This window comes from Hemibagrus wyckioides, linkage group LG17, assembly GCF_019097595.1.
Source record: "Hemibagrus wyckioides isolate EC202008001 linkage group LG17, SWU_Hwy_1.0, whole genome shotgun sequence".
NCBI lineage: Eukaryota > Metazoa > Chordata > Actinopteri > Siluriformes > Bagridae > Hemibagrus > Hemibagrus wyckioides.
This window is the reverse complement of record NC_080726.1, coordinates 11,858,057-11,873,574: the sequence shown is the minus strand read 5'-3', so window position 1 is coordinate 11,873,574 and position 15,518 is coordinate 11,858,057. Positions and strand designations below refer to the sequence as shown.

At 37.3% G+C, this 15,518-nt stretch overlaps 1 protein-coding gene across 1 annotated transcript; it reads left to right on the top strand.

The window, feature by feature from the left end:
• The first annotated feature begins 3,369 nt into the window (after nt 1-3,369).
• On the top strand, nt 3,370-15,477 carry ano7 (anoctamin 7). Its single transcript, XM_058414258.1, has 24 exons — nt 3,370-3,510; nt 5,195-5,311; nt 5,666-5,714; nt 6,062-6,210; nt 6,708-6,815; nt 7,252-7,388; nt 7,680-7,737; nt 8,806-8,916; nt 9,239-9,404; nt 9,626-9,716; nt 9,811-9,907; nt 9,992-10,135; nt 10,778-10,915; nt 11,013-11,111; nt 11,371-11,473; nt 11,552-11,663; nt 11,744-11,798; nt 11,921-12,018; nt 12,118-12,263; nt 13,520-13,725; nt 13,948-14,087; nt 14,288-14,378; nt 14,674-14,793; nt 14,887-15,477. The coding sequence occupies exons 2-24, from the start codon at nt 5,219-5,221 to the stop codon at nt 15,016-15,018; spliced, it is 2,643 nt and encodes an 880-aa protein (XP_058270241.1). The 5' UTR covers nt 3,370-3,510; nt 5,195-5,218; the 3' UTR covers nt 15,019-15,477.
• Nucleotides 15,478-15,518: the final 41 nt, after the last annotated feature.

Sequence of the window (15,518 nt, the reverse complement as noted above, 5' to 3'; positions counted from 1 at the left end):
TTAGTAACTCATCAGTTTCTTTATAAGATTCTATTGTTGTGTATCGTAATGATTTAGTAATGCATGCAATGGAATAAAATTAATTTCATACTGAATGGTACTACAGTTTTCTTATTTTAGTGGTATCATTAAATATAAACAAAAAAATAAACAGCAGTTAAAAAATGTGAATTTTGTCGTCAAAACTGAACGGAAATCCATGCCATAGGTTTTAATGTCCATTTTGTTGGCCTTTTGCCAGTAAGAGGTCCATATATGCACCATCAATCAGGTCCTCCTTCATAACACCCAGGTCCTGCATCAGTTGGTGGGCAATGGCAACTCCTTCTTCTGTGCTCTGGTTTTCCTTCATAACTACCTGTCTCAACACACACACTGAAGTTAGCAGCCTGCTATTTTACTCTACCTCTTCATGCATCTTAAACAGGCTCCACTGTACCTCAAGCTCCATGAAGTCTCCCAAGCCCTCCACAGAGTCAACATGCACTCGAGTCTGTCCCACCATGTAAAGGTGTCTCTCCTTTTTCACCTGGCCCACCTGTCCTAAAGCATCCGAAAGTACTTTCTATACAAAAAACAAAAAAAAACAAAAAACCCCAAAATAAAACACATGACGTCTCACATTTCTCAGGACTGCATGAATCCAGGTTACGATCCAGCACTGTTCAACACCAATCAGTCAAATTTGCACTGCCCAGGTATTCTGGCTACATCTGACTTCCCAAACAAGCTGGTAGATGGATTCACTACTCTAAATTGCCTCAAGTGTGAATACTCTTATGTATGTGTGTGTGTGTGTGTGTGTGCGTGCATGGTGCCCTGTAAAGTACACCATGGGCAGGCTCTGGATTCACCTCAACCTGATAGAACACCTTTGGGATGAATTAGAGCGGAGACTGCGAGCCAGGACTTTTCGTCCAACATCAGTGCCTGACCTCACAAATGCGCTTCTAGAGGAATGGTCAAAAATTCCCATAAACACACTCCTAACCTTGTGGAAAGTCTTCCCAGAAGAACTGAAGCTGTTATAGCTGCAAAGGGCGGGCCAACTCCATATTACATTCATGTACATGTAAAGGCAGACGTCCCAGTTTTGACCTGGCTCAGTCTCCGCTCTAATTCATCTCAAAGGTGTATCAGGATGAGGTCAGGACTCTGTGCAGGCCAGTCAAGTTCCTCCACACCAAACTCACTCATCCATATCTTTATGGACTGGTGTGCAGTCATGTTGGAAAAGGAAGGGGTCATCCCCAAACTGTTCCCACAAAGTTGGGAGCATGAAATTGTCCAAAATGTCTTGATATGCTGAAGCATTAAGAGTTCCTTTCACTGGAACTAAGGGGCCAAGCCCAACCCCTGAATTCAATGATTTGGAGGGGTGTCCCAAAACTTTTGATATTATAGTATAGATAAACATTGTGACGTTCCATAGGGTTGTCAAACATTGCTATGACAACGGTGTGACTTTTTTTTCAGACCAGGCAGTGTATAACAACCTTCATAGGACATTTAAGTGTTAAACAATGCACGTTAATAATACTAGCTTATTTGAGATCACAATAAGCTGTACTTACAGTCAGGCCTTGTGGATCATTTGTGGGAGTGATGGAGTAGTTGGACAGTTTGGGGCCACTCATGTCCGGTCTCTCATAGAATATCAGCTGTCCACTTCCATTCTGTGAGACGAGTAACAGGGTTAATGTTTTTAATTCATTCTTTTGCATTACTCATGCCTTTCAGAGAACAGACTCACTAAGAAATCCCTCAACTTGAGGCGACCCTCCTTTGACGTGCGGAAAAACGTGTCATGTTGGCGTATGATAGTCCCGTCCGAGCCGCTCAGCTCGCTCGCGCGCTTGGTCACGTGGTCGAGGTCACGCAGCCATGCCTTTATTTCTACATTTGACGGCATCTCTGAAAGAAAAATGTTGATAAGCATATTAATAATACTGAAATTGTAAACAATAGACTGGCATAATTAACTGTTTTGTTGCCACTTACTGACTGCTATAGTAAAGCGAAATGCAAATACACACAAAGCTGCAAAACAGATTATAATAACAGTTAAGTGTAAACTACTGGTAAGCTATCAGTTACTACACACACTCCCAGTACAACTCCCAGTACAACTCCCAGTACAACTCCCAGTACAACTCCCAGTACAACTCCCAGTACAATCTCCAGTACACAGCCACTGCACGCTGGGATTCCCGCTCAGTATTTTGTAAATGGGAAATGGCAGTGAAAGCATGACACCGCTTTCTACCTTTCCATAATTAAAGTCCCAAAGCATTACTTACTGTTTGCCAAGTTGAAGTGTTATATTTATTAGCAACATTTATTTTCACGTCTAGCTATTATATATTAGGTGTGTGTGTGTGTGTATTTGTCGCATGTGTGAACAGAAAAAAGTCCATCAACTCAAAACACCAATCTCTCTCTTTCTCTCTCTCTCTCTGTCTCTGTGTGTGTATGTGTGTTACCGAACACTTGCCTAATATTCCAGCCAAGTGTGCACACAGTCCATACAATGCATTTAAATGTTGAGACAATTCTCAGGCTAGATTAAACCAATCTTTAGGCTGAAAGAGTTTTCAGAATAGACTCTGAAAGCAGTTATTTAGACCAAAAATAAAAATGGTAACAGAAAAATAAGCCTGTCAGACTGTTGTGTTAGCCCATAATAAATATAAGGGATTTTTTTCATGAGAAATCAACATGCAAAAAATTGTGGTGGAACTCTGGAACATTAGACCGTATATGTTTTCCTGGGCAGCCCGAATGGACCTTCAGTTTCAGTCCATGTGCAAACACATTCAGAGCCCATATGCAAAACTAACAAAACCAAACTTTTATCCCATGTTGGCCTTGAAAAGTCATGCTAGCTGGGAAGGTGATCTTAAATGTGATCTTGCTTTCCAATTTTCAGTGCACCCATATATCACAGCTGAGTTTATGCTAGTTTCTATGTATATTGTATATATTAGCTTCGGTGTTAATATTTAAAAGGCTTTTAATTCTGTAGGCCTGGCCTCCTGTGTCCAACAGTCCCTAATTAAGGAAAACAAACTGCTGCTCCTAAGCCACGAAAAACATGCCCTATTTTCCTTTCTGAAAAACAATACTTCAGACTAAGTTAGCTAAGTGGGATATCAGATTGCAAATACTGTAAAACATCCATTTTTATAGCTTTCACCAGCTTGTAATGATCTCAATTCTGTAATGTTACTTTTTTAATATTATGTGTGTTTAGGTGTGTGTGTGTAAGTGGGGCTGAGAGACTCCTCCTTAACAGCAAACAGGATGAAACACTCCCCCTGCGTCTCTCATCATACTTTTGCCCTGCCTACGACCTAATCTTTCTTGAGAAGAAGGGTTATCGAGACTGCCACATCCTGTGCTTCCACAATCAGGAAGTGTAGTCCATTCCCTATAAAAATACAGTAGTGGTGGAAAGATCCTGAGGTAAGGAACAGAGCAGAGAAGAAGAGAAAGTGCAGTCAGCAACAGGTAAGCAATGAGCAACTGAAACCGCGGGCAGAGAATAAATCAAATTAAAATATTGTGGGTAAATATTTGGCTGTCATGTAACTAAAACTATCAAAACTGCAGCTATCTCATTACAGACTGGTTTACAGGGACTTGTGAGTGTAATGGGTGCAATTTGATTTGGGTACTGTGGTGAGAACTCTCCTGCATCCCACAGCCAAATGAGAATCATGTATTGACTCTAAAGCAACACATAACAAAATAGTTTATTATGCAATGGGGGGAGACCATCGTCATTAGTTACTACAGATTAGAGATTCAAGATTCAGAGAACTTTCTTAATCCCAGTGGGAAATTCCTTAAACATAGAAAACTTAGAAATAAAAATTCTCTGCTGCCTTATAAACATAAACTTGAAGATAAGCTTTTTTTCATCTTATATTTTAAGTTTTATCTTTCAAAACTTAGCAAAATTTGTTCAATATCCAAAACTTGTCATGACAATTGAGATAACGAGAAGAAATAAGTTCACATAACTTCATCAGGCTTAAAAATCATGTTTTACAGTGTTGCCATTTACACTTAATATATAGTACACTGTAATTGCAGGGTCATTCACTGTTATAATATATTTAAATAAATATAACTAACTCTCCAAAACCAAAAGCAAGGCTTGTTTTGCTGAAGTTTGTCAAAAAATCAAGTTTTATTGTCAACCATATATAGCTGACGCAGTACATAGTGAAACAACGTCTCTCCAGGACCGTGCTACATAAAACAACACAGAGATAAGGACTGAAAAGTAAGTTGTCCTAGCCACATGAAGTGCATCATGTGCAACCAGTGCAAGACAAAAAGACAATGCAGACAGACAATACAGTACACTATAGGACACAGAATAGCGCCAACCACTGTGCAGTTTGTAATTGACTATTGTGCAAATAAGAGGATGTAGACAATAAGAGGATTGTTGTAAACATATGTAAACATACAGTAGCAGCAGTTGATGGAAGCAGTTAAATAGTGATGTGCAAAAAAAAAAAAAAGAGAAAAAAAAATAATAAAAATAAATACAACAGAAAATACAACAGCATTTGTTGACATTTGTGCAAAAGTGTCACCAGAGTAATGACCAGAATGATGGAATGATGATGATATGAACTATACAGATCATTCTAACATGGTGATGCAGAACCCAGATTTATTTCTTCATGTTCACATGTTCATTGGCTTGTCTTTTCAGTAGTATTCTTCTGTGCTCAGCGGTTTGTATATTTAATTAATATTTCTACTACATTTGCATTGTGTGTTCCAACAAATATTTTGATCAGTGTCACCACACTGGCACAGATGGTGAGTCAGAGAGGGTTTAGTGTGAGTTGCACAGCCCCTGGAGAGAGAAATTCAGCGAGTGGCTCCCATCTTTGGACTTGTGCACGTGGCCTGTGTTTTGTCTTCATGTTTCCTCTGAATGGGGAATTGTTTGCTCATTGTTTCCTTTAGGGATCTGCTCACATTTGTTATGCCAAGTACCATTGCTAATTAGGTTCATTTTGAATATGCTGTTGACTCAATGCTACTGTAATAAATCAAACACTTATATTTGTTAATATTTTTAATCCCATGAGCCATCTGTGGTTACTATGTGACACTGGATTAAACACTTACTTCTAACATGCAGGCCTTTTTGCCATGTTTTTTTCAGAGTGCAGGCTGATGCTGGGATATAATGATGCAGAAAGGTGAAGTGGAAGACAGCACAACGCTGATCACCCTGTCAGAGCTCCCTGAACATAACTACGGAAGCATGGACATGGGTGGAGTAAGTATATATATGTGTGTGTGTGTGTGTGTGTGTGTGTGTGTGTTTGAGAAACAGACAGTAGGAAAGGTAGATCCGTTAATTCCCTTGCTTTGTGAGTACATTCTGAGCTCTTTGATAATGTGTGATTAGTTTGCATGTGGCTTTAGAAAAGCTTAGCACTGTCAAAAAAACACTGCTCATCAATTTTGATGCTTTGCATACATGGTAGCACATGACATAACATCTTTTTTGTGTACCCTTGCATTACATTCAGTGTAGTTTAGTTAAACAAGTGGTTGTATGAAGCGTTCTGCTTTAGTTGAGGCTGCTGTATGTCTAATTAGTAACATATGACATATGAATCTTCCACAGTCACCTCAGAAGGATAGGAATGTGTTTAGTGATGGAGTCACCTGTATTGGTAAGTCTGCATTTGGTGCATGTGTGTATGTGAAACAAAATTGGAAAAAAGTTACAGGAGGATGGAATTAACAAATGAACGAAAGGTCTAAATGCACTCAGTTCCAGTCCATTAGTCATGTAACTGATGACTTGCCTTGATTTATTTTTTACTAGCCTTGATTTTGCTAATCATACTTTGCTAAAAGGAAACATGGTAGTCACTAAATATAAATAAAAATAACAGTGAACTTGCTAATCTGATATATAGCTAACATATTTACGGTTTTGAATTTGTGCTCTTCATTTTTCTTACATGGTTTGAGCAAACTGTTCATACTCATATTCATTCTTCTGAAATATAAACAGATTTTGTGCTGGTATGGGAAGAGCCTGTGACTCAAGCAAAGCCTGACGAACCAGAAGACAAATCATCCAGCACCACTAATGATATCCACATGAAGTGGAGGACAGAGTTCCTGTCCAGGCTGCAAGCCGCTGGCCTACATCAGGAGATGGTCAGTATTAAGTATCATGGTCAGCATGGACTTGTAAATATGAGTCACGCCATTTAGCACACACAAGTGCTGAATAGCACATTACAAAACATGCTCAATGTTTTGAATCAGCTGTATTCATATACAGTATATTTCTGAAGAAACAAACTTATTTATATTCAGTAAGAATGCTTAATAAAGTACGACAGCTGATATTCCACTGTTATTTTAAACATGAATTTAGTTTTTATTAATAACAGTGGCAAATTTTCAGAGGCAACCCATGAATTTTTTCAAACAAAATAGACAAAATTTCTGTATATCTACTGCACTATATATATATATATATATATATATATATATATATATATATATATATAGTGCAGTAGATCGTGTGAACTTGATCTGTAAATTATTTAATTAACTATAACTATAAAAAAAAGAAATATATAAAAGATGGTGTTCTTTATATTTAATACTTTATTATGAGTGTTTTATTTATTTGTGTCTGTTGTTAGAAAGAGGTTGTGCAGGGCAAGACAAAGACAACATACGTGCTTTTGAATGCCCCCTGGAACGTGCTATGCTATTACGCAGAGGAGATCAGCCTCCGGGTTCCATTACAGGTGAATCAACAGGAATACACATGTGGAATATAATTTACAGAAACTTTACAGTGTGTCTATTTGACATCTGCCAATCTTTCAAGGCTTTACAGTAAATTTTGGATGTGTGGTTATGAGGATTTGTGCTCATTTAATCAGAGGTGTATTAGTGAAGTCAGGTGCTGATCTGATGAAGACATTAAATGAGGTTAAGGGCATTGCCCTGTGTAAGCCACTCAATTTCTCCATTAACAACATCGGAAAATCTAATGCTACAGCACACAAAGACAAAGGCATACGCACAATGGTGCAGTTATACTTTGCATAAAGGTTTTTGTAGAAAAAAACATATTTGTGTCATGTTCAAGGTGTGCACATAGTTTTGACCATATCATGTATATTCATTAAAAGTGTCTAAAGATGTTATTTCTATCTGTATGTTATTTCTGCTCTACAGATTGAGACGTCTCGAGAATCCAACTGGTCAGAAAAACTCCTCAGAAAGTTACACGCCCCTAATGTCTTAGCCCAGGATGTACCCAACCCTCCACCAGTCCACTACACCTGCCAGTTCCGGTCAAACAAGCTGGAGAGGTATAGTCTCACCCCCACCATGATCTGATCTTCAGTAGCAGTCAAATGTTTGGTGCTTGACTTTTTAACCATGATGAAAAATCAGCTGATTATGATGAAAGCTGGAAGCAGGAATGTAAAGGTAGAGTTTAAATATAGTCTGGGTCTGTGTTTACACAAAGGAGTGTTTACACAGAGTTTCCTTGCTCTACCACATCCTTAAAGTCAAACACACACACATACACACACACACACATTTTACTTGATTATTTTGCTTATTTAGCTATACATATGACCATATTTTGCTTGCAGATTTCTTGGTCATGACAACAGGGACACTTTCTTCAAGACAACACAGAGACATCAAATTGTAAGCTTGAATGCTTGAAAGTATTTCAATAATAGCCAGATAAGCTAGGAAATTTAGCCAATTGCCTGTCTTCATAACTTTTATGAACAGGGTGTGTTAAAGCAATGTGTATATATATCTTACTGCGCTCCTGAGTTCCTTTATTTCTTTATGCTCCAGCTGGAGCACTTCTTTGTTGTATTTGTCTGTCCAGCACTAAAAGCTGCATTTTATCCGTAATCCAGTTTATAATTAGTCTACATTGTCATAAATATAAACTAATTTTCTTCTTCTTCTTCTTCTTCTTCTTCTTCTTCTTCTTCTTCTTATTATTATTATTACTATATACTGTATACAATATAGAAGAAGGTTCCCAAAATAATATTGTGTCTCAAACTCCATACCTATGTACTGATAGCTTGTTCTATTACACTTACTGTTTGAATTGTAAAAACATCTCACAGAACCTACTGAAGAGTTTGTCTGGCATACTGGATTTTCTAGAACAGTAAATCCTTATTTAAGACACAACCCGTGACAATAGTCACGACTATGGTTGCTATATATTTGCTATGCATATTTGCTGTGTAAAGTATTTCATATTTTATTATTATATTATTACATAATACACCATGTTTTTGACTTCTTCATGACTACTCAGAAGGTGTTGATTAATTTTCTAAAATAGCACAATTATAATACTACTGGCTGTAATTCAAAGGATATACATTGAATACTTCAGGACAGAAGACTTTGTAACATGATAAACTGTTTTTTTATATTATTGACTTTTAAAAGAGAAAAACAGAGAAAAAGAGAGGAACTTGTTTTAAATGTAATAAATGCTAAAACATACCCTACCATGTTCCTTAAATGATTAGAAAAACAATTATTGGCAGATTTGCAATATCTTTGGGGTGGTAAGCATCACATCACCCAACTGTTGCTTAATTTCCCTACGGCAGACCATATAGTATTTTATTCCTTACTTATCATTTGTACTCACAGAAACTGTTCCCAATGCTGAGTAACATATCACTGCTACTGAACGTGACATACTGATAATATCCTTTATTCTTGTCCTTACAGCTGTATGAGATATTAGCAAGGACACAGTTTGGAGCGTTAAAGAGGGGAGAGGTTGGGATAGCCAGACTGGTCAGTGAGAATGTGTTCACTGCTGCCTATCCCTTACATGAGGTGAGTCTCTTTTACATGCAAATGTAATATTGCCATGAGAAGAAAAAGCAACAAAATTACAGCCATTTAAATCTCTCTCTGCATCTGCATCTGTCTCTCTCTCTGTATCCCCCCTTCTCTATAGATAGATAGATAGATAGATAGATAGATAGATAGATAGATAGATAGATAGATAGATAGATAGATAGATAGAGAGATAGAGAGATACAGCTATATCTATGAGACATCTTGAATTTGTATTCAGTACAAAAATGAAAAAAGTCTTGTTTCTTGTGGTTTTATATACTAACCATTACACTCATGTTGTTTTTGTTGCTTTTAGGGGCATTATCAGATGCCCAGCAGTCCACTTAACCCTGAATCTCTGAGCATGAGACAGATCTTGTATAAGTATTGGGCACGTTGGGGCTGCTGGAAGAAGTACCAGCCTTTGGACCACATCCGTGAATATTTCGGCGAGAAAATTGCACTCTACTTTGCCTGGTTAGGTATGTGGTGTGAAGATGTGCAAATGTAAACTCTAAAAAAAAGATATATCAGTGTACTGTGCAGTAAGTATTTGTGATTTGCTTCACTGAGAAATAGATTAGGTGCTTTGTCACGGGTGTGTTTCTTATCAAAATGTAAATAGTGCCTGACAAGTTTTACCCCACCCAAATCTATCTAACACTTGGTATATCTCTAAACATCTCTCTCTCTCTCACTCTAGGATTTTATACAGGGTGGTTACTTCCTGCTGCAGTTGTAGGCTTCCTCTTGTCACTGTTTGGAATCTGGCTTATGGTTACTGATATCCCAGCGTGAGTGATATTTATGTCTTTTACATAGACTATTAGCAGAGTATTCTATTCTCATGACCTTCAACCTTTCTGACACATCATATGTTTCCCATAGGCAGGAGATCTGCAACAATGGTGACAGTATTGTCATGTGTCCAATCTGTAACATCTGCAGCTACTGGAACCTTTCTAGCATCTGCTACACTTATAAAGTGAGTTTAATGACACTGTGTGAAAGTTACTGTTTAAGTTAATGTGCTGTTTATAGTAAAATACTGTGCATTACTTTGCCACAGGCAGGATTATTATTTGACAATGGTGGAACAGTGTTCTTCAGTATCTTCATGTCCCTCTGGGCAGTTACCTTCCTGGAGTACTGGAAGCGGAGCTGCTCTGTCCTAGCCCATAGGTGGGACTGCTCTGAGTTTGAGGAGTCTGAGGTAAGATGACTCTAGATAAGCGTGTAGACTGTCCTAAACAAAATTTATCCATATGATCTTAATGTATGATCTTGGTGATCATCTGTGTTTTTCTGTATGTAAGAGCTGCATACTGTATATGCTGTAAATATAACATGATACCTGTTAACATAACATACCTAATTCCATTAATCAGCAAAAACATGTATTTCACTAATTAAGTAACCTTAAGAGTTCGCAATATTAACATTTACCTCCACCCAGGCTGCCTTCTGCCTATTCTGGTCAAAATATGTATGCTTTAATAGTAATGATAATAAATGGTAGAGCTACTGCAGTTTATGCAAAAAAAAATTGTGCTTGAATTGAACACACCAGCAGATATATAGCAAAACAATATTGCAGATTACATAGAGATTTTTGAAATTATATGATTTTATATTAGGACTAGAAACACCTTCACATCACATACTGCACCTTTAAATTAGGTTGTGACCAATCCTTGTTTTAGAGGAGTTAAATATGCAGAGCGGCTCTAAATCAAATATACTACACCCATCATTCATGCTATATTATGTCACATGACTTCTAATTATCATTTTGTAATTTGTCATGCTGTAACCCTTTATAGCTACATCCTTATATCATCCATTTTAATCTTAGGAAAGGCCAAGGCCAGAGTTCACTGCCATGGCACCAATGACAGTCCGTAATCCTATAACAGGGGCTGAGGAGCCTTATTTCCCAGAAATTAGCCGTTTTCGACGCATGGTGACTGGCAACATGGTCATCATTCTGATGGTAAAGTAAAAATGACGAGGAAATGAACTTCCTCCTTTGATCTTTGTGTTATAGAGCATTCCATCTGGAATTCTGATACTAAGCTTGGTCTCTGCAGGTTGCTGTAGTTTTGATGTTCTTGATAGCAATTATTCTCTACCGGACCATCCTGAGCATCATCATCTACAATTCTAAGAATGATTTTTTCATATTCTCTGTAAGTACATATTGGATGGATTTTAAACAGCATTTCACTGTACTTTTGAATGATATTATTGAAAAATAATGAATGAGTGTTAGAATCATTTTAATCTACGTAGCTATGCAGATGTTTTTTTCATCAAACTCTGCACAGTTGCTCAGTGACAAACAAACGAGCCATTAGCCTAATAAATATGTGTTTATTTAGTTGTAAAATCAGGCCTTAGTTGCTTTGTTTTTTTTTACCAATGCTGTTCTTTTTGTTTGCACCACAGGCTGGGAGGATAGCAAGTCTCACCGGCTCAGTGCTGAATCTGGTGGTGATCATGTTACTATCTAAGGTCTACACACGTCTCGCCCAAGTCCTGACCCGATGGGGTGAGCACGCATGTTGATCCATGTTTGTTATGTTGTGATAATGCGCAGCTCATGATTTATTATTTTTTCCATCAACAGAAATGCACCGTACTCAAACCAAATATGAAGATGCTTTTATTCTCAAAGTGTTCATCTTCCAGTTTGTGAACTTCTACTCTTCTCCTATGTACATTGCATTTTTTAAGGGCAGGTGAGTGTACAGCAAACATTGTTTACTTTATGTAACAATAAACAGATGAATTATATATGCTGTCTTTTTTTTTTTTAAAGGTTTGTTGGATATCCTGGAAACTATAATACGCTTTTTGGGATTCGAAATGAAGATGTGAGTTTAAGCTGCCTTTACATTGATACTATGACACCATGATTTAGAATATCATAGGAATTACACAAAAACTTTGAGTTTGCTGTCTCAGTGATCTCACTGGTTCATCTTATTTCATCCAGTGTGGTGCTTCAGGATGTCTTATTGAGCTTGCTCAAGAGCTGTTGGTCATCATGGTAGGCAAACAAGTCATCAACAACGTTCAAGAATTTGTTCTTCCGTAAGTCTCCATTTCTTTACAAGAAAAAAAAAAAAGCTGAGGTTTCAGAATTTTCCCTTCAAATGCTTTAAAAGGTGCCTCCTCTCTTGACCCCCGCAGTAAGTTCAAGGCATGGTGGCAAAAGCGGAAACTTCATCCAGCTCATAGTGAAAAGGGAGTTTATGATAAAGAAGGTTTTGCATCCTGGGAAACAGATTACAGGCTGTTGGTGTGTGAAGGCCTGTTTGATGAATACCTGGAAATGGGTGAGCTAATAAATTATATATCATTCCTAAACTGATTATTCTTTCTACATATAGAGAAGATTAAAACATTTTCCTGAAGCTTCTAAATGTTAAATGTTAAATGCATTTGCATATGTGGGATTAAAGACTGCTTCCTAATTTAAAAGATCAATCTTCACAGTCTTTAAAGCAGGAATAGATTAGCTAAATTACATCATCAATAAATAATGACTAGGCGTGCTTTTATAGGAAAATCATCAATGTCACAAGAGTGTGATGCAGGCTGATTATTGATTATTAGATAAACCAGACTCCCTCACCATCCTCTCTTTATTCTCTCTCTAATCCTCAATAAAACATATAGCCAAAGGCAAATATGAAACTTCTCAAATTAATGCGAAAACTGAAAGCACAACATCTTCTAACCTGAAGACATGCCTGTAACAAAAAACATACTTGGTTGCTGTTGTAGAAAGGACATTATTTAGAAAACATCACTATATACACTGATCAGGCATAACATTATGACCACCTGCCTTATATTGGTGTTGGTCCCCCTTTGCTTCCAAAACAGCCCTGACCCATCATGCACTGTGTATTCTGACACCTTTCTATCAGAACCAGCATTAACTTCTTCAGCAATTTGAGCAACAGTAGCTTGTCTGTTGGATCAGATCACACGGGCCAGCCTTCGCCATCCATGACCCTGTCAACGGTTCACCACTGTTCCTTCCTGATAGATACTGACCACTGCAGACTGGGAACACCCCACAAGAGCTGCAGTTTTAGAGATGCTCTGATCCAGTCGTCTAGCCATCACAATTTGGCCCTTGTCAAACTCGCTCAAATCCTTACGCTTGTCCATTTGTCCTTCTTCTAAAACATCAACTTTGAGGACATAATGTTCACTTGCTGCCTAATATATCCCACCCACTAACAGGTGCCATGATGAAGAGATGATCAGTCTTATTCACCTCACCTCTCAGTGCTCATAAAGATGCCTAATCGTATTGTGTGGGATGTGATAGCTTAGTGTTGGACTACTTATCAAAAGTTTGTGAGTTTGAATCCCAGGTCCACCAAGCAGCCACTGCTGGGCCCCTGAGCAAGACCCTTAACCCTCAGTTGTGTAAAATGAGATAAACTGCTCGAGACCAAATGCCAGAAATGTAAATGTTTTTTGCTACACACTACACACAAGATATATGGGTTTAAGATAAAAATATATATATATGTATACAGCTAAATCTACTCTTACTCCTAACTCCTGTTTGCAGTCCTGCAGTTTGGTTTCATTACAATCTTTGTGGCGGCTTGTCCCTTGGCACCATTTTTTGCCCTGGTGAATAACTGGGTGGAGGTACGTCTAGATGCACAGAAATTCGTGTGTGAGTACCGCAGGCCTGTGGCTCAGCGGGCGCAGGACATTGGGATATGGTTTACAATTCTTGAGATCATCACCTATCTGGCTGTGATTAGCAATGTAAGAATTCCTGCTTTATTATATATCTTGATAACACAGCTTCACTCCATTTTTTTTGTTGTTTCTTGTATGAATCATTATTAAAACATTCTTAGAAGATTTGCTGAAAGTCTTTTAAGAGCATCTTTTCAGTGTAATTATGATCAGTGGAGCTGCTAATGAGAATTTAATGTGTTTTTGTTTTGTTTTTCGGTTGTATCTAACTTCCTCTTCCTTTGTTAGGCTTTCCTGATTGCTTTCACATCCGATTTCCTGCCGCGTCTTTATTATCGCTACACCACTGAGGGCACTCTGAAAGGCTATGTCGATTTCACCCTCTCTTTTGCACCCAAAAACTTCACAAAAAGTGATATTCAGTGCAGGTAGATGGATTCTTCCAGTAAAGTTGAAGTTTGCATAATTGTGTATTTCAAAACTTCTAAAAACTATCTGTCTATTTCCAATGAACAAAGAAACTCTTATGTGAAAAATTTATTTATTTATTTATTTATTTATTTATTCATTCATTCATTCATTCATTCATTCATTCATTCATTCATTCATTCATTCTTTGTACTAATAGGTATCGAGGATTCAGGGATGAAAGGGGGAATCACACTCCTGAGTACTATAATCTTCTGGCTATTCGACTAGGTTTCGTCATTATATTTGAGGTGTGGTCAATAATAGTAAAAATAATAATAATAATAATAATAATAATAATGATAAACTTTTATTATTATTATATACTGTTTAAACACATAAAATTTCTATTCATAGATATTTAACTAATATCTACTACATTTCTTAGATTCCCTATTGGTACATAGCACCTATTTACCTTTACTACATCCTAAAAACAGCCCAAAATACAGCTTTACCATTAGTATTTTTAAAATCTTGGACAGGGACTTCATGTCTCTAATGTGTTGAATGTAGGTCAACATTCTCTATTAACATTTGTTTTAGCATGTGGTCTTCCTCATTGGTCTGATGATTGACTGGATGGTTCCTGATGTTCCAGAGGAGGTGGAGATAAAGATCAAGAGAGAGCGCTTCATGGCTAAAGAAGCCCTGGCTGAGAATCAGGTGAACTTTGCTTTGGTTGATAATGTATTTGTTAAATACTTAAGGTTGAAGTTTATAAAGGTGTAATCTTTGCTCTTGTCTGTCAATATGAAGGCCTTAGAAGCAGTTGTAGAACCCTCTGGATTACGACGCAGAGTTAAATCAGAGAGATCCACAGCCTCACCTCATGACACTATATCCGATCTGACACATGTGACTGATGAGGACACTTCGAAGGATGTTTGACATTTACTCAGGAAATGGAAAAGTGGACATGATGTATTCATAAGACTAAAAGAAAAGCACAGAGGGTCTGGATGCTCTGACTTCCACAAAATAAAAATCTGAATAAAACTCATTTAATTGGTTTAGCGCACATATTCAAATAGTCCAGTAAGCACTGAGCAGTTCTGTCCATCTGGGGAAAATATTTTCTTGCTTTTATATTTCCCAGAATTGTAGAAGAACAACCAAGAAATATCTTGTTTGATTATTGTGACACCACCAGTTTGAGAAGAGTGCAATTGTACAATCTCAGTCATGAGAATCCAGTGCTTATAATATTTTATCATTTTTACACGACTCACAACATTTAGAGGAATCACACTGTATTATTACCCATACAATAACCTAAACAAATTATCAAAAGAAACAAACCATTTCAAACCATTCAATGTGTTATGAAACTTATGTACAGTATGTTTATTATATTTTTTCCCCATTTACATTTTACCATTTACATACAG

Excerpts from the sequence above, each read along its gene's own strand:
- ano7 (XM_058414258.1), top strand. The coding sequence starts at position 5,219 with ATGATGCAGAAAGGTGAAGTGGAAGACAGCACAACGCTGATCACCCTG. Across the intron at positions 8,917-9,238 it reads CTGCCTATCCCTTACATGAG|GGGCATTATCAGATGCCCAG; the intron begins GTGAGTCTCTTT and ends TGTTGCTTTTAG. Across the intron at positions 9,908-9,991 it reads GCATCTGCTACACTTATAAA|GCAGGATTATTATTTGACAA; the intron begins GTGAGTTTAATG and ends ACTTTGCCACAG.